Source organism: Ochotona princeps, chromosome 16 (assembly GCF_030435755.1).
Source record: "Ochotona princeps isolate mOchPri1 chromosome 16, mOchPri1.hap1, whole genome shotgun sequence".
In the NCBI taxonomy this organism is placed as follows: Eukaryota; Metazoa; Chordata; class Mammalia; order Lagomorpha; family Ochotonidae; genus Ochotona; species Ochotona princeps.
Window position 1 is genome coordinate 29654043 of NC_080847.1, and position 22969 is coordinate 29677011.

The 22969-nt window shown below is 46.6% G+C and overlaps 1 protein-coding gene across 3 annotated transcripts in view; it reads right to left on the reverse strand.

The window, feature by feature from the left end:
• Positions 1–8573: 8573 nt before the first annotated feature.
• LONP2 (lon peptidase 2, peroxisomal) overlaps positions 8574–22969 on the reverse strand; it is a 113743-nt gene continuing 99347 nt past the window's right edge. For all 3 annotated transcript variants that reach the window (XM_058673994.1, XM_058673995.1, XM_058673996.1), the window contains 4 exons: positions 20943–21085; positions 14409–14616; positions 13910–14100; positions 8574–8997 (listed from right to left, as the gene is read on the reverse strand). In XM_058673994.1, coding sequence (XP_058529977.1) covers positions 8776–8997; positions 13910–14100; positions 14409–14616; positions 20943–21085 — 764 coding nt within the window. In that variant the 3' untranslated portion in view covers positions 8574–8775. The remainder of the gene's footprint in view (positions 8998–13909; positions 14101–14408; positions 14617–20942; positions 21086–22969) is intronic.

Consider the following 22969-nt stretch of genomic DNA (forward strand, 5'->3'; position numbering starts at 1 on the left):
TTGGGCAATTACAAAATGCCACACGCTGTGGAGACCTTTGTTTTTACCATCCATTCAGAGATGAGTAACATTTTTAAGAAATGGTTTTGCTGGTTTATTTGAAAAGTAGGCAGGCAGACAGGTCTCCCGTCCTCTGCTCGCTCTCCAGATGCTCCCAGCAGCTGGGGCTGGGTCAGGTCGGGAAGCCAGAGTTCAGCCTGGTCTCCCGCATGGATGATGGGACCCAGCCAGTAGAGCCATCTGCTGCCTTGGAGTTGTGCATTTACTAGGAAGCTGGGATGGAAACAGCCCAAGACTCCAACACTGTGTTCCTCCCTGGGCCCAGAGCCAACCCCTGGATGACTGGCATTTTTCATGTCCTTTATGTGCACATACTTTAAGATTTTTATTTTTGTTGCCAAGTCAGATATACAGAGAGAAGAGACAGAGAGGAAGATCTGTCCGGTGATTCACTCCCCAAGTGACCGCAATGGCTGGTGCTGCACCAATCCAAAGCCAGGAGCCAAGAACTTCTTCCAAGTCTCCCACACGGATGCAGGGTCCCAAGGCTTTGGGCCGTCCTCAACTGCTTTCCCAGGCCACAAGCAGGGAGCTGGATGGGAAGCTGGGCTGCTGGGATTAGAACCGGCGCCCATATGGGATCCTGGTGCATTCAAGGTGAGGACTTTAACCGCTAGACCTCCGCACTGGGCCTCACATACATACTTAAAAAAAAAATTAGTATCACTGGATTTTGGATTTTGTTAACCTACATATCATGATCATCTGAGCATTTTCCAGCACTTTATTAATACTCTTGGACTGTTGCAGTAACATGAGGATTCGCTATTTTAAATACTTCGAGTATTTTCTTGAGCTGGGTAAAATTGGCTGTTTATAAAAATCTGTCGATATTTCTATGATACTTACTGAAAATATGAGGGTTTGTCAAAAGTTGTGGAAAATGCATGACATGAAAAGCTGCATGATTTTCAAAATTTTTTGCACTCAAATAAACTACTTTTAGTTCTGTTTTTCCAAAACTGCTTTGAAGTGTTTGTATTGGGATTCTCTTTGTAAAGGACTTTATGCTATTAAAAGATATATTAAAGATTTGAAGCCAAATTTGGAAGGAGAGGCACAGAAAGCGCCATCCTCTTTAATTGCTGGGTCATGCCCCTGGGGCTGCGCCAGGAGTCCGGAAGTCCTTTGAGGTCTCCCATGGGGGTTCAAAGCCCCCTCCTTCCACTGCTTTCACAAGTGCATTTGCAAGGAGCTGAACTAGAAGAGGAGCAGCCGGTCTCAAATGTGCTCACATGCAACGCGGTGTTGCAGGCAACGGCTTCACTTGCTGCACCACAGCTTGGACTCCCAAGAGCTGCGTATTTTGGGCATAGTTGGCAGGGGTTCCAGTGGACTCCCAAGGTAACGTTTTAACCTGTGTTGCTAACGTAAAGCAAATGAAGATTGCTACATCGGACAGCTGGTAAGATTGACATTGTAAACCTTGTTAACTTTGTTGATTAAATCTTCATAGTCTTGGTCTATGGGGAGACGAGATTCGTAGCCATGTTTCTTGGCCTTTTGGAGACCCATGAGGTTCGCTGTTTAAATTGCTTCTGTCAGAATGAGTACTTTGTCCTGCTCATGTCTCTGTCCCTTTCCCTGTCTTTAAGGACATGGTGTGGAATAGCTCAGCTCAGTTCAGTTCTAGTTCAGCTCCTTGCAAATGCACTGTTGCTTTTTGAACATCCAGTGCAGATGTTCTAAATACAAGCATTATTTGGGGATTTATTATTTTAAACCAGGTCATTTTTCAGAAGGTACATTTAAGTGTATCCAAATCTAAGACTATCTGGTGCTGAGCAGTGTGCTTGTAGGCGTTGAATGAACCCTGATGCCCTTGGCCCTTGGCTTTGATGTCACCTCGTTAAAATGGCGGCATGCTCGACTGCTCAAGGGAAGCAGCTCTAGCTAACTGCTACCTGCTTGTGTCACTGTCCCTGGCCTTCCAATCCTCGTTGGACAGCTGCCCCAGCTTTTGATAAAGAAATACATTGTGACTTTTCAAAAGCTTTTCTTTAAAGATTTACTTATTTTTTATTGGAAAGGCAGATTTACAGAAAGGAGAGAAAGATCTACTGGTTTCCCCAGATAGCTGCAGCAGCTGGAGCTGAGCTGATCTGAAGTCAGCAGCCTGTTCTGGGTCTCCCACGTGGGTGCAGGGTCCCAAGGCTTTGGGCCATCCTTGACTGCTTTCCCGGGCCATAAGCAGGGGGCTAGATGCGAAGTGCAGCAGTTGGGACATGAACCAGTGAGGATCTGGGGTGCTGGTGCTTACACGTGAAGGATTAGCCAATTGGGCCATCGTGCATGTCCCTTCAAAGGCTCTTGTAAATACTGAAAACGGGTTTGCAGATGATAATATAAAAATGTTAAAAGGAGGATTTGGCTTAAAATGTTTTACTTTCTGTTCTGTGGCAATATGTTAAAATTGGGCTTTCAAGGTTTTTTCATATGAAGGATTTTTCCATTAGGTCTAAGATTATTAAACACATTGAATAACTTGAGGTGCAAACTATGTTCCAAGTAAGTGAATTTTTATTGGAACTAAAGCTTTTTCTAGAATTAAAAAACAATCCTTTTATGATAGTGGCCATTCATTGCTGGCTCTTGTCCTGTCCAGATCCTTTCAGTGTTTCCTTCCTGGGTTTGGTGCTTTGTGTAGAGTCCACTAAGCAAAACAAAGCTACACAAAAGAGCGTTAGTATTGGAGCAGAAGTCATTACATGGGACTGTAGTTGTGGGCTAGGGGTTCAGGTACAGCGTTTCATTCTTGCCAAAATAGCATGATCCTTCATTTGAAAAAAATAGTAAAACTTGTTTGCTTCTAATAAACTCGGTTAAAATAAACGTTGGGTTTGCACAGGGGATTGCCAACACTAATTAACATTCTTTGTGGCTGAGTGTCAAGGCCCTCGCCAGTAAGGTTTGCCTCATTGCAGTTGCTGCTATGCAGCAGGCGCTTTCAGTCCACAGCTTCATCTGGCAGCACGGGTGACTTGGGTAAGGGCAGGCGCTCCCAGCTGCTTGTGGCACTGGGCATTGCTGATCCTTAAGCCCAGGCCTCTCAAGTGCCGTGTGGGGACGATCCTGTGATGTGGCCAGTCTTCACTGACGTCAGGAGCAAAGAGGAAGGAATTCTTAATGTGTTGCCATCGGCACAGGGACTTCAAGCAACTGAAGATCCGTGAGGTATGAGGTTCAGTAGTTAAAAACGGCTGCAGTTCAGGGCAGGTCTCAGGCCAGTGGGGAGACCTCCAGACTCGAAGGCCCGGGTGATTCCTGGATCTGACTCCTGACTGCTTTGCGCTGATAGGCTTGGAGAGGCAGTGAAGCATGGCTCCAATGCCACAGTTCCCAGCCTGGGCCTTTGAGCATTTAGGGAGGGAGCTGGCAGAGAGGAGCTCTGCCTGGTAACGACGTGGGCTCTGAGTTCGGTACTTGCTTTTAAATATTTGAAAGTGTGACAGGGAGGGAGAGACAGATATTTGGTCTGCTGGTTCACTCTCCAAATGGCCAGGATGGCTGGAGCGAGGCCAAGTGAAAGCCAGAATCTCTATCTGGGCCTCCTTATGTGAGTGCAAGGGCCATCTTCTGTTCCTTTCCTTGGGTGCATTAGCAAGAAGATGGAAATGGAGCAGCCTGGACATAAAGTGGTGCCCATATAGAATGCCAGTATCTCAGGCAGCAGCTTAACTGGCCATGCCTCAGCAGCATTTGTATGCCACTCAATGCTTTTGAGTTTTAAAAGCATGTATGATATTGGTTAAGCACATACATCCCAAGACCTAATCAAGCCCTTGCCTGTTGAATGAACAGCATTTTCAACAGAAAATGTAGCTGATGGTAATCCAAGGGATCTGATTAACATTATAAAAACACACACATATATATACACATAAATATATATGAGAAAAAAGTGCTCCTCATCACTAGTCATTAGGGAAATGTGAAAATGCTGTGTCATACCCATTAGGAAGCCTGCTCTCAAGAGACAGCGTTGGCAGGGACACAGACAAGGGGGCGCTTGCATGGTGACCTGCTGACTCCGGCACTAACTCACCGAGTTCCACCACAGCATTATTCCATGCCTCCTGCACTGTCACCAGGCAGTTTATGAAGAACAGACACTTCTCACAGTTCTAGAGGCTGACTAGTCCAAGGTCAAGGTGACAGGTTCATTGGTGAGGGCCCAAGTGCTGCTGCCAAGATGGCACCCTTGGTGGGAGGGCAGTGAAGAGGTAGGTTGCTCCCTTGGGCCCTCTGAGCCTGGGGCCCTCAGAACTGCGTCACCACAGCCCCATGACCTTGGTGACTAGGCCTCAACATGTGGGTTTTGAGGGACAGCACACAGCCCCAATTTTAGGTGTATGAGGATACTTAAAAAGCTTGTGGACAATGTGCCGAAGAAATGAAAACTCCATGTGTACAGAGGTCTTCAAAGTTACTGGAAATGTCTTGGTATGACAAAGTTGCACGGACTTCCAAGGATCAAAAGCAGGGACTTGGGTCTGGCAGGTAGGGCAGTAGCTGAGACGCTGCTTGGGACTCCAGTGTCCAAAGTCAGAGTGTGTGAATTTTGAGTTCTGGTTCTGCTTCCAGTCCCAGCTTCCTGCTAATGCACTTCCTGGGAGGTGCAAGTACTTGGGTTCCTGCCACCATGCAAGAGACCTGGATTGAGTTTTAGGATCTTGACTCTGAACTAGCCCAACTCCGGCTGCTGCATTTGGGGAGTGAACTGCAGATGGGAGATCTCTTTCAAATCAGGTTTTTGAAAAGTAGGGAATGATTTTTTTTTTTTTTAAAGATTTGACTTGGTGGGTGCAGGGTCTGTGAGCCCTGGGGATGGGGGGGTCCAGCGGGGTCCACATCACCTGGCCCAGATCTTTGGGCCCACTTATGCTGTGGGTGCTGGGTCCGTGAGCCCCTAGGGGTGGGGTGTCTGGTGGGGTCCAGGCCAGGTCGCCTGGCTTGGGTCCTTGGATCTGCATGCACGGTGGGTGATGGGTCCATGAGCCTTGGGGGTGTGGGGAGGGGTCTGACAGGGTCCTTGGGCCCGCCTGTGAGAACTGGTCCTCCTCAGAGGAAAAGATAGAGCAGCGGACGGCAGGTCCTGAATCATATGGAGGATATGGCAGCCCACTGGGACCTGCAGAAGACCACTGGAACCATGGCAGAGGAAGGAGATCAGAATAAAATGGACAGCTACCCCAGCCAAACATTGACAAAAATCTGGTTGAATAGAGACTCTAAGGTGGACTACGTCAGCCAATGAACCTTGGAAGGGTTTCCTCATCCTTGGATTGGAGAGATAGACATTTCAAAACTATCAAAACCATTTAGGCAGAACCCTTGGAGCGTATGCCACATCAGGGCCCTGGGTCGATACTGGCTGCCTGTTCCCCGGGTACTGAGGCAATTGGGAGACTGGGTGTGGCTTCTCCCCTTGACTCCTCTCCTCCCACCCCTGCCACCCCAATACAGGAAAAAGAAATGGAAAACTTGGAAACAATGATCACACCCACTTTTCCCTAATCCTTGATCAACTATTGGAAACATCTAAAATTTAAAAAGGTAAAAAAAAAAAGACATAATATTCACTTTTCATTGAAAAAACAAAGGTTCACTTATTTTGAAAGGCAGTTAGATTTTTCATCTGCTGGTTCACTTCCAAATGGCTGCAACAGTTGGTGCTGAGCCAGCCTGAAGCCAGGAGCCAAGAGATCCTGGGTCTCCCACATGACTGCAGGGTCCCAAGCACTTGAGCCATCTGTTGCTGCTTTCCCAGGTACATTTGCAAGCAGCCGGATCAGAAGTGCAGCAGTTGGGTCTAGAACCAGCGTCCAAAAGGGATGCTGGTGCCCTGGGCTGCAGCTTTACACACTATGCCACAGTGCTGGCTCCACACTTGAGATTTCTGTACACGACTGTTGGGCATTATTCAGACAACAGATAGATAATAGATGAGCAAAATGTGACATGTGCACACAGTGTGTTCAAGCACATAAAGAAACCCTAATGTGCTATTAGGATTAGCCTGAGATCCTGCAGACACCGAGGACGGCCGCCACAGGACTTAGGCGGAGCACAGAGATGGGAGGGCTGTGCTGGGGTGCCGGGGAGGTTGCAGAGGGAGTCCTGTGCAAGTGAGAACTCACACCCCTGCACAGTACACTTAACAGTAGTGAGTTGAAAATGGGAATCTGCTTTTTCCAATTAAAAAGAAAAACAATGGAAATCTAGGCAGCTCAGATTCCAGGCCACTAGGACCCCTCCCAAAGCAATCCCTGAACCACCACCGGCAAGGCAGCCGTAGCAGAGCTGGAAGGCTGCCTGCAGGAGGCTCCCTCAGGAAGAACAGGCTGGCATGAGGCCAGAGGGCACAAAGGCTGACCCTCTGCTCACGGAGGGGGTGCAGAGCTGCTGCCTCAGCGCCCTAGATAACCCCAAAGGGTCAGAGAGGTTCTCTGTGTTGCCGGTCAGCTGGGTGCGGCAAAGCAAGCCCAACTGAGTGGGTTGGCTCCTGCGGGTTGCCTAGGAGCTAACAGTGCCAGTTTCACTCCCCTGGAAGGTGGCAAGAGTAGCAATGGCACAACATGGATGGTAAGATAGTCAAGTAAATATTTTCAAATCCCCTGATGTTCTGCTCTCCCACTGTGCCACAGTAGCCCTGGGTCTGGGCGTTCCTTCCCAGAACACACGCCCAGCCAAGATTTTTCCAGCAGATATTAGCATAATATTTTGGGGTAACTTGTAGCTGTCAGTCTCATGAGGAAGTTCTACAATGTTTTTGCAAACCTGTTCTTATTTTGTAATATGAGATTCTGAGGTCTATCGCTATTGGAATAGTCATCAGAAACTGCTTAGTATTAGTTGCAATGCTTTGGAAGATTTATATATTTGAGAAAGGCAGAGTGAGAGACAAGGGCAGAGACAAAGAGAGTCCCCTAGTGCCCTTGACAACAGCCTGGCTAGGTCAGACCCAGGCCAAGAGCCACGCGTGTCATCCGGGCCTCCCACATGGATGGCAGAGGCCCAGCTACTTGGGCCCTCGCCTGCCCAGGTGCATTAGCACGGAGCTGGACTGCCAGGAGCCAGAACCTGAACTGGTATTTCAATACAGGATGCGGGCACTGTAAGCATCTGCTTAATCTGCTCATAAGGCCACACATTTTTTTTTTAAGATTTTATGTGCATGTTATTAGGCAGAATGACAGAGGGAAGGATTCTGCCAAGAGCCACCCAAGTGGGTGTCAGGGCTCCAAGGACTTGAGCTATCTGCTGCCTTCCTAGGCACATTAGCAGGGAGCTGTAATGGAGGCCGAATAGCTGGGACTGAAACTGGCATTCTAATACGGGATTCGAGCCTTCCAGGAGGCAGCCTAACCCACCTCTAATTTGCGAGGAAAGCATACAAGAGCACAGTTAGGAAGCTGACTCCGTAGTTATCTGTATCTTGAACTAAATCATAGAAAAGGTGGGTAAGGAGCCAACCAGGCTTGGCAACTGCCACAGGCAGACAAGACACAGAAGGGGAAGTAGCGGGGATCGGGACTCTGCTGAGGTGACAGGCATTCAGGGGCAGCACGTGAGCTCGTTGATGCTACGAGTCTCAAGACAAGTTCTCAGCCTGACACATTTCCCTCAGCAAGAGGCTCCCATACTGGGGTGTGTAGACATCATCACAGTGTTCATTTTCACAAGGAGAAAGAGTTGGCCCTCAGGGCTCAGCACCCTAGCACAGCAAGCTAAGCCTCTGCTTACAGTGCCAGCATCCCACATGGGTGCCAGTTTGTGTTCTGGCAGCTCTACTTCCCATTCAGCTCCCTGCTTATGGCTGGGGAAGGCAGAGGAGGATGGCTCAAGTCCTTGGATCCCTGCACATTTGGGAGACCTGGAAGAAGCTCCGGGTTTCTGGCTTCGGATCAGTCCAACTCAGGCCTATGTGAAATGAACATCTCTGTTTCTCCTCTCTGTAAATCTGCCTTTATAAGGATAAATTCTCGAAAAAAAAGTTAGTTATATTTTTTATCTCTGCCAACTTCCCTTTCCAGTGACTGTTCCAGAATCCACTGGAGTGTATGGGAGAAAATGCCATGCTGATGATCTGTACCAACCAATGGTTCTGAACTTGACTGTGTACCAGGATTACCTGCGGGGTTTCTCAAAACACACACTCCTGCCCCACCCCCATCCATGCACTTGACCCACAGTCTGATTCAGGTTAAGACTCTTTATTTGAAATGTAGAGTGACAGAGCTTCTGTTGGCTGGTTTGTTCCCCAAGTGGCTGCTCCAGGAGCCAGAACTCTGTCCGGGTGGGTGCCAGGATCCCAGGTGCTGGAGCCTGGTGTAGTAACTGGATCAGAACTGCAGTAACTGGGGCATGTACCACGCCACTGTGCCAGCCAAAGATTGATGTTCTAAAAAGTTCTTAGAGAATGAATGTATATGCCTCTTTTGGGTGACCACACTGAAAACCACTGCTTTGTATCTTTCCAGAGCCAGCATAGAGCCCACTCAAGACAAGAATTCTATTTATAATCAACTTTTATTAAATTAACACCTTGTATTTCTCTAGTAAACAATAGCTACTACTTAAGGCTCATTGCTGCTGTGATTATGGTCATAGAACAGGGACAGGATGCTTACCCCTGGTGATGTGAACAGAATCAGCCTTGCCAGTACCTTTTGTTACTTCATATCTTAAAATTCTAGAATGCTGAGACTGAGCCTACAGTTTGCTATTGATGAGACCGGGTCTGGTCTTGACAGAAAAGCCACCATCAAAAGCCGCGTTGAGGACATCATCTAGGCAGCTTGCTGTGACGAACCTCAAGTCCTGCCGTACATTGCTTGGGATTTCTTCTAGGTCTTTCTCGTTCCTCTGAGGAAGGATGATTAGCTTTAGTCCTGCTCTGTGTGCTGCCAGCACCTTGTCTTTGATTCCACCCACCTGGAAGGAGAGAAGAACGTGGGTAAGGCTGTGACCCCCTAGAGCTGCGAGTGTGACCAGGGGAGGAACCTGGACTGCAGCAGTTCCTGGGGAAGTGGAGGACAAGAGCCCAGCCCACACACATGACAGTTAAGAACGTGACAACTGACGTCATGATTGAAGTTTTTTCCAGATATCTTAACTCATTTAATTATCACAGTTATCCATTTGGGTGATGTTAAAATTATTGTTTTGAAGATAAGAAAACTAAAGCGATGAAAAGCCAATGAACTTATGTTAACAGTGAAGACTGAATCAGATTTTGAAAACAGATTGTGTGGTTTTACCACATGAAGTGTGACCCAGGACACATGATACTAGTGGAGACACTGCAATGGGATGGGAAAACTATAAAGGAAAGACCTGCTGGTATTTTTTTTTCATTTTTTAAGTGGTTTATTTTTATTATCATTTTATGATACAGTTCCATAGGCCCTAGGATTTCCCCTACCAATCCCCTAATCCCCCTGCCCCCCACTGAGTTCTCCCATATCATTACAACAGCACAGTTTCTCATGAACAGTCCTAAGTCCATCATTGCGGGCATGGACAATGGCAGAGTCCAGCATGCCATTATTAAGACATATCCAGCAGTTTCACTGGGAGTCCATCTTTGATCTGGAAGTAGAGATACACACTGCACTGTATCCTCACATCTGGATATGTCAGTCTTCACTACAGTCACTGTAAATCCCCCCAAGTGAAAAGCCACAAAACAAAATCAACAACAGGAGGAAAAACAGAAACTTACAATGTCATGAATTTAATTAACATGCTACTGAAGGAATAATGAGTCGCTAAGGAAATGAAAAAGGAAATCAAGAAACTTTTTGAAGAAAATGATGCTACTCTATGATATGTAAGTCACTAAAGAATTTAATAAGAAAAAAACAGGTTTTGAAGAAATGAAACCAAAAACAAAAACATCAAAATCCATGAGATACAGTTTCTGCTGATCTTTGTTAGTGAGATGTGTCTCCTGTAGGCAACAAATAGATGGGTTTTTTGTTTTTAATCCAGTCTACTAATCTGACATTTGATTGGTGAGTTTAAGCCATTTACATTCAGGGTTAATATAAATATGTGGGAATTTGGTCCTGTCATTTAGGTTGTTCATTGATTTAGTCTTCTGTTATTTCACTGGGATGTTCTTCACATTTACCTTTAGTTTTGATGGGTGTTACTCCTTTTTTCTGTCAAGAGAACATCTTTGTCATTTGTAGGGCATATTCTTTTAACTTTTCTTTATTGTGGAAGAACTTTATTTCATTTTCAAAAACAAAGGAAAGCTTTGCTGGGTAAGTTATTCTGGGCCACAACTTTGTGGTTTTAGAATCTGGAATATGTCACTCCATTCTCTTTTGGCCTGTAGAGTTTCCTGTGAGAGATCAGCTGTGAATTTAATTGCCATTCCTCTATATGTCAACTGATTTTTTCATATTTAAGGATCTTTTCCTTATGTTTGATTGATGAGAGCTTGATTATCATGTGTTATGGTGAAGATTGCTTTTGGGAGTTCTGTGTCCCTCCTGGATGTTGTTTCCCAATTCTTTCTCTAGATTAAAGAAATTTTCTTTCATTATTTCATTAAATACATTTGTAAACTCAGCTTCTCTTTCTGTACCTTCGGGAACTCCCATGACTGTTATATTTGGCCTTCTGGTAATGTCTCTTAATTCTACAGTACTTTTTTTTCTTTAGCTTGACCCAGTTCTGCTTCTAGCTTTTTGACTGTTTTTCCACTGTGACAAGAAATCTCTTCCAATTCTGAGATTCTTTATTCTGCTTCCTTCATTCTATTATTGAGACTTTCCATGCAACTTTTAATTTGCTCTGGTTTTTTTTTTTTAAGATTTTATTTATTTTATTGGAAAGTCAAATATACAGAGAGCAGGAGAGACAGAAAGGTCTTCCGTCCGATGATTCACTCCCCAAGTGAGCTGCAACGGCCGGTGCTATGCCAATCTGAAGCCAGGATCCAGGAACTTCTTCCAGGTCTCCCATGCAGGTGCAGGGTCCCAAAGCATTGGGCTGTTCTTGACTGCTTTCCCAGGCCACAAACAGGGAGCTGGATGGGAAGTGGAGCTGCCGGGATTAGAACTGGTGCCCATATGGGATCGCAGGGCGTTCAAGGCAAGGACTTTAGCCGCTAGGCCACGCCACCGGGCCCTAATTTGCTCTGTTGCATCCTTCATTCCCAATTATTGTGCTTGATTTTGTCTCAGTGCTGCTACTTGCTGTGTAGCATATTGCTTATATTCCTGCATGTGCTTCTCGCTGTTGGTAAGAAGTTTTATAACAAACTGTTTTGAATTCCGTATCCCACATTTTCTTGATGTATTTCTCAGTCAACTCAGAGGCTGGCAAAGGCTTTTGCTCCTTTGCAAGGGGATCTTCAGCAATATTTATTGTGCCTTTGTCTCCTTTTGTTCTTGGTCATTGTGCTTCTGGTTAGCAGATTCTTCTCTTTAGGGAAGGTCTCCAAGCTGTGTCACCCACAGGTGTGCAATTTGATTTTACTAATAGTGGTTGGTACATGGTTCTTTATTTGTAGTCACTTACACCATCCCCTCCAGCGAGCTTCAGATCTGGGCTCTTAGTTAGACTGCCACCAAGGTCTCTACAGCCCCAACTCCTCGCTCACCACTCTACCTCCTGTGACAGTGTGCTGCTGCTGCACCACTGTCTGTGCAACATTTCTCCCGCTTCCAGTTCAGGCAGTTTCCAGGATTAGGGAGACACCAGGTGTTCTGAATAGCTAGGCTGGCTGGCAGTGCTGATGTTGGCAGAACTTGCTGGCTTTTAGGTCTCAGAGCCACCCTGGAACTGTTTTGATTGTAAGATGCCAAAGTTGGTATTATTTTTGATGTGGGACCAGTACAACATACTGAGTTCCGTAAGTTTGCTTGCAGCTCAGCACATGCACAGTTCACTGTTGTCCCTGCAGTTGTAAAGCCTTTGCCACACTGTACAAAATAGCACCTGATGTGCCACTACTAGAGTTCTTGATCTGTGGGTTGTCAGGTCTGAAGGCTACTCGGACCTATTTTGGGTGGAATCGGAAGGATGCCACATCATTGCAATTCACTGTGCCTGAAATGAGTTCAATTCTAGCTTAGTGCATGTGCAGTCCTGCCCCATAGCCATGCCTCCTTGCACAAGATGGCGCCTGATTCGGCTCTACTAGGCGTTTGGGCTGTGAAATCCACCCTGCTCCCACATCACCTTCTTGGGATCTGCTGCTCTGTCTCTACTCCTGGTCAAATCAAACAAACTAGCAGGACAGGCAGTTCTTTGTTTGGGTTCACCTCCTTAGTTCCCAGTGATGTCCTCTTCACATCTGCTTGCTGGTGTAGTTCTGGTCTCTGGTAGAGTTCAGATCGCTGCTCGCTGAATGCCGCTGGCATATCAAGTCACTGCAACACCAGTCCATTGTCTCCGCTGCTTTCCTGTGTCCATCAGTCTCCAGGTGCCCCTCTGCCGTCGGTCTGTCCTCTCCTATTTCCTGGAATGTGCCCTCTCTTCTTTACCCTGGTTAATGTTTCTCCATCCGTTTATACATGTCCTTATCCTATTCCACCATCTTGCTTCCTCCCAAACTTTTAAAAACTGAGGAACTGATAGCATTTGTATCTTGGTGACTATGATCTACTTTTACCATCACCTCATTCTGTTGTCTAACCCATCAAAACTTGACAGCAGACTGACACTGACACTTAACAGCCTCATTACCATCACACATTCCATGTATTTTACAGTTCCAGATAGTTTAGGATATGGAACAGAGCTACAAGACCTTGCAGATAGAGTACTTTTCCAAAACTTATCAATCAGGTACAAACATCTTAACAAAGATCTAGCTTTTCGCTATACTAGTTTTTCTGCAAGTATATGAACTATGGTATAAACTATAGTAATTATGGTAATAAACTTTCTGTAAGAGGCCTCCAAGGAGGGGCCAGCCCTGTGGCAGAACATATCAAGTCTCCACCTGCAGCACCAGCATCCCATACAGGTTCAAATCCTAGCTGTTTTTATTTTTGATCCAACAACCTACTGGGAGAATGCAGTGTAGGATGGCTCAAATGCTTGGGCTCCTGCTCCCTGGAGGAGGCTTCTGGCTCCATCCTGGCTCAGCCCCAGCCATTGTGGCCATTGGGGAATGGAAAAAGTCTCTGTCTCTCTGCCTTTCAAATAATCAAGAAGACTCTTTAAAGAGTTCTCAAAAGAATCCTGAAGGGGAGAACCGGCCTTAAATAATAACTTAATAATAACTTCTACTGCCTTACACACGTTACCTGCGAGTGCTTAACACCCAGAACAAAGCCTCCTTGATATGCACGTGAGCTGGCGTTTCTCATGACATACTGAAATGGGGCCAAAATGGGGCTAAAAAGGGGGAAATGACCAGTTTTTCTTTTATTTGACCAAGATTTTAAAATATGAACTACACTGAGGAGAGACAGAGAGGAAGATTTTCTGTCCATTGATTCACTTCCCAAGTGGCTACAATGGCCAGAGCTGTGCCCATCCAAAGCTAGGAGCCCAGAGCCTCTTCTGGGTCTCCCACGTGGGTGCAAGTTCCCAAAGCTTTGGGCCATCCTCGACTGCATTCCCAGGGCACAAGCAGGGAGCTGGATGGGAAGCAGGGCTACTGGGATTAGAACTGGCGCCCATGTATGATCCCAGCAGTGCATGCAAGGCGAGGACTTTAGCTGCTAGGCTACCGTGCTGCACCCAGGTATAAAATTTTAATATAGGTTCAAAACGAAGGTTTTCATAGAAAGAAGGTAAACAATTATTTAAATTTAAAAATGCTACTAAAATTTAAACAACAATATAAGGACATCTAACTAGGTTTTCTCACACTTACCGGAAGGACAAGGCCTCTCAGGGTAATTTCTCCAGTCATGGCGACATCTGAACGTACCAGTCGCCCACTAAAAAGTGAGGCAAGGCAGGTTACTATGGTAACTCCAGCAGATGGTCCGTCCTTGGTGACAGCTCCAGCTGGGAAGTGCAGATGGATGTCTGTGTTGTCAAAAAGATCAAAACTTCCAGAAGCTTTAAAAAGGGAGAAAGAATTTTGATATAAAAATATTAAATCTGGTTTTTTTTTTTTTTTTTTTGTGAAAATCAGAGACAAAAATGAATGTTTTGGGTAAATGGCTCCTTCTAAATATTAATGGACAGTATAACCAGAGTGAGGGGTCTAGGAGACAACTGCATATATTCTAAGTAGGATTAAAAACAAAACAAATCTCTTGAATTAGCTTGAGTTCTGAGGGCCAGATTAGAACCACAGGGTATCTCCCACAGCCAATGAGCTGCTCTGGCTCCCGGCTGCCCCTAGGCGGGCCCGGCTCACCTACCGTTGGTCAGGTGGTATTTCTTTGCGTTGCTGCGCAGCCAGCTGATGGCAAGATGGGCAGACTCCTTCATGACAGCCCCCAGCTGGCCGGTTAGGGTCAACTGACCCTCGCCCTCCATTCGACTAGCCTCCACAAACATGATTTCTCCACCTAAGGGGGTCCAAGCCAAGCCTATTGCTACTCCTGGTTGACTCAAGCGTTCAGACACCTTGAAAGAAGAAGGAAAAAAATATCAGTTTTGTCAGCAAGTTATGCCTGCTTCTGTTCCGTGCTGGCTCATCTAATCACGCTATCCTGTGAATGTCTGATATTCCACGGAGGACTTCAATGCTAACATGGTTCTGAGCCACACTTACCACTTACAGCTGGCTCCTCCCTGGACCAGGAGGAAAACACCTGGCATTTATGTGAGACAAAAGCAATTTTACCTTAAAGTACAGGTGAATGGCTGCCTCGTACCAGCCAGAACTAGCTACACATGCCCTAATTTTCAAGGAGCCTGATATTGTTATCTGCTTAAGGTCCTTTATCAGCTCCCATTCAGGTGATCCTGAATCCATTTCAGGAAGTGGAAACACTTTAATAATACATATTTAAAAAGTGCCCATTTCAGAGGGCACTGGTCAAAGTATATAAAGGTAGTCCAAAAAGTTATGGAAAGCTCAAAAGGTGAGTTTTTAAGTTATTTATTTCAATGGGAAAAGCGGAAGAGGAAGACAAGACAGGCACACACACACACACACACACACACAGAGACACAGAGAGAGAGAGAGAGAGAGAGAGAGAGAGAGAGAGAGAGAGTGTTTCACTGCTTCACTTCCCCAGTGCCTCTAACAGCGCGGCTGGACCTAGCTGCAGCCAGGATGCTAAACCTCAACTTAGGCCTCTGATGTTGGTGGCAGGTCCTCCACCATGAGCTGTTATCACGAGCTGCCTCTCAGCACATGTAGCAGGAGGCTGGAAGCTGGACTGCAAAGCGGAGTCAGGTCTGCAGCCTGTCACTCTGATGAGAGGTGCGTGTCTCAAGCAGCATCTTCAATGCTGGACGTAGGGCCAACGCACAGGGTCTAGGCTTGCAATCCTCTGACTTGACAGAAGTGTTCTAATAGTCATCTACAAATGGGTTTCCTGTCCAATGTGTAACTCAACATCAGCACACACAGGAGGGAGAATTGCAATCATGATTAGACCCAGAATCTGTGCTCAAGGTGAGCAGTACTTACAAAAGTACAGAAAGTCTCATTTCTTAATTTTTTTTTTTTTGAATTTTAGATGATATTTACTTAGTCGATCAGGGAAGGATCCAGAGTTAGGGAGAAGTGAGTGTGATCATTGTTTCCAAGCTTTCTATTTCTTCTTCCCATTTCTAGGGGGAAGGGAGATAAGGGGATAGGCCATACCCAGCCTCCCGTCCATCCCAGTACCTGAGGATGGGGAAAGGCCACCCAATATCAACCCAGGGTCACAATGGCACATGTTCTAAAGGTTCTGCCCAGCTGGATGTGACAGTCTCAAAATGTTGTCAATCTCGCCAATCTATGTCCATTGGCTGACACCATCGACCTTATAGTCTCCAATCGCTCAGATATTTTGCTGTTATCATTTGCCTGGGGTAGTTGTCCATATGTTCTGTTCTCCATTCTCTGGTATGTTAATAGATGTCTTCTGCAGGCCCCAAAGAACTACCATGTCCTCCTTGTACACTATGGTCTGCCATCCAGCACTCCATCTTCTACAGCAGCAAGGACCATTCTCCTAGGTGGGCTCATGAACCTGAGCCAGATTTATTTGTTTTTATTAGAGAGGTAGAATTACAGAGAGAAAGAGGGACAGAGAGAAAGATCTTCCATCTGCTGGCTCACTCTCCAAGAGGCTGCAGTGGCCAGAGCTGAGCTGGCCTAAAGCCAGGAGCCAGGATTTTCCTCCAGGTCTCCCATGAGGATGTAGGGTCCCAAGGTCTTGGTCCATCTACTGGTCTTCCAAGCCGCAAACAGGTAGCTGGATGGAAAGTGGAGCAGCTGGGACATGAACCAGCACCCATATGGGATCCCAGTGCTCAAAAGAGAGGTATTAGCCAATTGAGCTTGGCTCAGAAACTCTTATTTCTTAAAAAAAAAAAATTAAAAACTTACTCAAAGAGCAAGAAGAGAAAGGAGGCAGAAAGAAATCTCTGACCTGCTAGTTCACTCTGCAAATACCCACAATAGCTGGGATTGGGCAGGTCAGAGCAGGAGCCTCGATCTCCACTTCATCCAGGTCTTTCATGTGAGTAGCAAGGACCCGACAACTTGAGGCAACACCCTCTGCCTCTTTCCAGTCTGCAGTGGCAGCAGCTGGAATCAAACGCAGAGCCTGGACTTGAACCCAGGTGGCATGGGATGCAGGTGTGCCACCGTATGCCACACGCCCATCCCAGAACCTTCAGCTTTGAGGGCACATGGTCTGAGACAAACACACCGGTGGTATTTCCATGTATTTCTCCTTCAAAAATGATGTAGTTCAAGTCAATGTGAACTTGAAGGATAAGATATATGCTCCTTTCCTTCTCTTGAATGTAATGGTTTCCCCACATCCTAACTCTTTTGAATTGAACAATCGGTTCCTTTAATAAGTGACAACATAATTTCAAAATGGTAACCCACCAGGACCTTGCTATCAGCCTGCTTTATGGAATCATCAGCTACGCTGGCCAAGCCAGGCCCAGGTATGATGTGCAGCACACTTGTCAATGGGCAGAGTGGGGAAGTACATAAATTATCTTAAGAGAAGCCTTATTAATAAGGAATGTATCCCACAGCATTCAACTGCAACGATATTTCAATGACAGGGTTTAGGGAGCACTTGGATATCCAACTTACTGCCAAGTTCATACTGCCTCTTCCCTGGTGATTAACTAGAAATAGTGGTCTTGGAAGTACTGAACTGAAACAGTAAATATGCACAACTCTTTGTAGCTCTTTTAAGCTTAGACCTGAAGACCCATGAGAGAGGATGGGACTTCCCATCCATCCAGCAGGCCCTGAGCCAGGCCCTGCTGCTGACTGGGACACATAAACATGGGCCTCCTAGAGCTGATGGACTGTGTGAGGAGAGCAGCATGTGAGCTCCAATCACAATGTGTCCACAGGGTGATTTAGCAACATGGAGTGCAGATGAACCAAGGCGGGTGTCACTGGGGTGGGGTTGAGTCCCAGGAGTTTGCAGGCCAGAGAGCATCACACTAGAAGGGCTGCAGGCACCGAGGAGCAAAGAAGCCCAAATGATTTGATGGGCCTTTGCCTTCTTTCTAGGGCTAAGCTTGGTGCCACACAATGGAGACATGAGCTGTCAAATGGCTGTGTGGTGTGTGCAGGTTTGTTCTGTGGTGACGTTTATAGCGTCAGCTGGTTTCTTTCATGGCCCACATAGCTCTACTTAGGCTCCTGCCAGGGCTGTCACCACAGGAGCTATCCATCTGGCAATGCCCTTAAAGTCTTTGCACTGAGATCCTAAGTCTTCGATTCATAAATATTTGATATTTTTGAGTCAGAGATTTGTTTCAGTAGCATGCAGAAAAGGAAAGGGCAGATTGTGGCTCCCTTGGAGAGGCGTGGGGTCCACCACTACCATCTCCTCCAGTGGTACTGAAGAGCCCGGGCCAGCCCCACACTCACGTGCTGCCGAGAAAGGGTGCCGGTAACGATGTAAGGGAACCTGGGCCACGGAGCAGATTCACTGGTAAAGCTGCCGCACACTGCACGCAGGAGCTGAGGAACGATGTGCTTCAGTCACCTGCTGTTGGTGGTCATCAGACCACCGTATGTGCAGGCAGAAATCCAGGTCAGCAGGGAGTGGCTGCGGCAGCTTACGTCACCAGTGGGGATATCTGCATCCCGTGGCAGAGGGTCTGGTTCCAGTCCCTCCTAACCTTCTTGCTAACGCACATCCTGGGGGACAGCTGAGGACAGTGACTCAAGTCCCTGGGCTGCTGCCACTGACGTGGGACACCCAGACTGAGTTCCAGGCTCCTGCCTTCAGCCTGGCCAGTGCTGGCTGCCGTGAGTACCTGGGGACTGAACCAGTGGAGGCATGATCTCTCTCCCTCTGACTTTCAAATAAAATGAAAATAAATAAAAAATTAAGGGTGAAATAGGTAAACTCCTAGATATGAGATCTTTTATTTTTTTTGAAAAGATTTATTTATTTTTATGGAAAGTCAGATTTACACAGAGAAGGAGAGACAGAAAAAGATCTTCCATCCACTGGTTCACTCCCCAAGTGGCCACAATGGCCGGAGCTGAGCTGATCCAAAGCCAGGAGCCAGGAGCTATTTCAGGATCTCTCATGCAGGTGCAGGGTCCCAAGGCTTTGGGCTGTCCTCGGCTGCTTTCCCAGGCCACAAGCAGGGAGCTGGAAGGGAAGTGGAGCAGCTGGGATATGAACTGGTAACCACATGGGATCCCAGCACATGCAAGGAGACGACTTTAGCCACTAGGTTGCTGTGCTGGGCCTGAGATCTTTTATTCTAAGATGCCAAACAGTCACTGGATCTCCTTTGTCAGATTTGTGTCGGTAAAAGTATTCTCTAAAACATTCATCGGAAGTTCAGATGCCACAAGGAAAGTATGTTTTTCGATGATCAAAGGGAGCTGTGAAGCAGCGTTTATGAAATTGCTCATTTCTGTTCTTCCGGCTTTTGCTTTGTCAACAGTTCCAGGAATGTCAGCAATGCTCCCAAACCCAACATCAGCGGAAACGGCTGCCGGGGAGAGTTCATGCAGCAGAAACTGGCGTCCAGTATTGTTTTTATTTGTGCTAATCTTTAAATTCTCAAAAAACTACTAGAATTTTTTTTTCTGGAATGCCCAGATAAAGGCCATGAGATGTGCAGGCATAGGGACCTGCTTCCGTCATCACTCATTAAATCCACTGGATTATTTCGGAACGAGAGAGCAAGGTTTGGATTACATCCCCAACCAAAAAGTTTGGCTCAGTTCTTCCAGCATCTCAGAATTCAGATCCATGTTATTTTAAGAATTCAAATGACCCGAACCATGCCTCTGATTGTATTGTTCCAGTTCAGAATTACTTCTGAGAGTGAGCAAGTTCTATTTCTCCAACAGAACTCTGTAGAGACGCTCATTAGCTTTAATGGCCAACTCAGAGTTTAACCATGTGACTAAGGTGGGTTTGGGAACTATTTTTCCTCTCCTCGGTTCTACAGACTTGAGGAAAAAACTTTGTTAGTAATAATTTCAAATGTTAGAGAGATTGATTTCTGCATAATGTATTAGTTACTTATGAGAATTTTTCTATTTTTCTTCCTTAACAAGGAGTTACTGATATAGATAAATTCAGGAGTATAGTATAAACATTTTCCAGTAATTGAACTGTAAAAGCTCACCTATACACTGTAAATATTTCATAATTCTTAGCTGTCTTTTTAAAAGTAATTTTGAAGAAATGTTTTGTGTATGTATTTGAGAGACCGAAAGAGAGGAAGCAGGGTAAGGGGGTAAAGGAAGAGACAAGATACCCCATTCATAGGTCCACTGCTTTAGTGAGCACAATGGCTGGGGCCAGGGCCAGGCCAGGATCGCAGCCAGGAACCAGGAATGCGACCCAGTGCTCCCTCAGGGGTATCAAGAATTAATGACCTGAGCCCGGCGTGATAGCACAGTGGTTAAAGTCCTCGTTGTAAATGTACCAGGATCCCATACGGAAGCCAGTTCTAATCCTAGCGGCTCCACTTCCCATCCAGCTCCCTGCTTGTGGCCTGGGAAAGCAGAGGAGGACAGCCCAATGCATTGGGACCTGCACCCGCGTGGGAGATCTGGAAGAAGCTCCTGGCTCCTGATTTCAGATTGGCACAGCTCCAGCTGTTGCGGCTGCTGGGGAAGTGAACCATCAGATAGAAGTTCTTCCTCTCTGTCTCTCCTTCTCTCTGTATATCTACCTTTCCAACAAAAATCAATCAATCAATCCTTTTAAAAAAGAGAATCCGTGACCTGAGGCATTGGTGCTGCCTTCCAGAGTCTGCCCTGGGAGAAGCGGGATGTGAATGGCCCAGGTACACGGAGGGCAGACCTGGTGTGCTAGCGGCTGCTGCTCACCTGCTTGCTACAGCGGTCATTTTCTGACCGCTTCAGGGTTAGACCTGTGTGTGCTGCGTGTTTCCCCCTGAAGGAGCTGTCAGCAAGGGGACAAGACTGCAGAAGGGCGCCATCCGGGTCTGTGCTGGCAGCAGTGTGAGGCTAAAGCTTGGTGTTTTCAGACATTCACATCTGGTTGATCCCCCCACCTCCTTGATGACACATGCGAGAGAAGACAGAATTTTGCTAAGAAAGTGGCAGACATTTCTTTAAGAAATGATATGGTTTCTAAGACAGAGGGCATGGCTAGAGTCTCTGGCTCCCTGCAAGAGTGACACTGTCACATGAAGGCATCAAATGGAATACCAATGTCACGCTCCAGCCCTGGAAACACTTCTTCCGCCACTGCAGTGAGCAGCCAGCGAGGCACGGATGAGCACCCACAAGGAGCAAGTGCGCTTACCTCCATTTCGTACATCGGGGGTCCAAGGATGTCCTTCAGAGCATTGAAATCAATCAAAATGGGCATTTCAGGAGGCAGGGCCAAGTCAGCAGTGTCACGGAAAGACTCGTGTCCTGCATCGTCTAACACATGCTCCTTGCCACCTAAGGAAGAAACACTTATTTAGCAATTCCAAGAGACTTGCAAGTTTGGAAATTCTCAGCAAATAAATACCAAACAGAAGCATGGTGGACCTCAAAGTTTCACTGTGAAATGCAGGTAGGAGAATTAGTCTTCCTCTTATTATTATTATTGGAAAGGCAGATTTACAAAGAGAAGGCCAGAGAAAAAATAATCTTTGGTCTGCTGGCTCATTCCGCAAATGGCTGTAACAGCCAGAGCTAAGTCAGTCTGGAGCCAGAAGCCAGGAGTCTTTTCCTGGTCTCTCATGTGGGTACTGGGTCCCAAGGCTTTGGGCGATCCTCCACTGTTTTAAGAATTAGTCTTTGGGCCCGGCGGTGTGGCCTAGTGGCTACACCGGGATCCCATATGGGCGCCGGTTCTAATCCCGGCAGCTCCACTTCCCATCCAGCTCCCTGCTTGTGGCCTGGGAAAGCAGCCAAGGACGGCCCAAAGCTTTGGGACCCTGCACCCACGTGGGAGACCTGGAAGAGGTTCCTGGCTCCTGGCATCGGATCGGCGCGCACCAGCCCGTTGCAGCTCACTTGGGGAGTGAATCATCGGATGGAAGATCTTCCTCTCTGTCTCTCCTCCTCTCTGTATATCTGACTTTGTAATAAAAATAAATCTTTTTTTTTTAAAAAAAGAAAAAGAATTAGTCTTTGAAGAACTTTCAAGAAATACACAATTTCTGACCAGAAACCTAAAATGAACAGAACTTTAGAAAATGTAAGCAGTGCTCAAAGTCACCATCTGCAAAGCCAGATTCTGTCTCAGAGTGCCAGTTCTAATCCTGGCTGTCCCACTTCCGATTCAGCCTCCTGCTAACGCTCCCAGGAAGACAGCAGCAGATGGGGCAAGTATTTGGGCCCCGACACCCGTGTGGAGGACTTGGATGTGGTTCCTGACCCTTGGCCATTTGGGGAGTGAACCAAAGGATGGAAGTCATCTCTCTCTGCCTCTCTCTGCCTCTCCCTGCCTCTCCCTGCCTCTCCCTGCCTCTCCCTGCCTCTCCCTGCCTCTCCCTGCCTCTCCCTGCCTCTCTCTGCCTCTCCCTGCCTCTCCCTGCCTCTCTCTGCCTCTCTCTGCCTCTCTCTGCCTCTCTCTGCCTCTCTCTGCCTCTCGCTGGCTCTATGGAACTTTGCTTTTCAAATAAATGAATCTTTTAGACAAGGTAGACAATAGCTGGTTATATTCTATTTCATTCCTAGTCTTATTTTTCTTCCAGTTTTACCACAATTATTCTTCTTACTAGTAATGCCATGCTTTAAAGTCCTTATTGCCTTTTCTACAATTTCACTTCCTTCTAAAAAGGATTACTTTGTATATGTGAACTTGTGTGCTGTATACATAAGTGCACAGTTATCTACCACTGCATACCTTGATATATTTATTTTTAGCACTGGTATGGCTCTTCCATTCTTACGTCTTTTTTTCACTAAATTCTTTCCTTCTAAAAGTGATATTTACGGAATATGCTGAAGAGGGAGGAGACCCTAATTTGAGACTCTCACAGTAAGTGGAGTGCCAGAAAGGGGCACAGTGTGAGCCTTAGGGGAATGGGTTCCTCTTCCAGAAGGAACCACTAGGGATACAGGAAGCAGCACCCGGAGTGCCTTTCTGCCAGAGGTGATAATGCTGAGGAAAACATCAGCTCTCTCACTAGTTATCTCTGCCAGACTGCTGTCAGAAGGCACATTCCTTGTGCCTGCCAAGTGCAACACACACGCTGTGTCCTAAGTGTGGGACGTGAGTGTTCAGTCCTTGTCGTGCTCTGCAACGTCACCACTGTAAGTGCTCTAACCCTGCCTGTTGCACAGAATTCAGAAGTGCTGCGGTGGCTCTTTGCCGTGTAGTGCAAGTGTGGC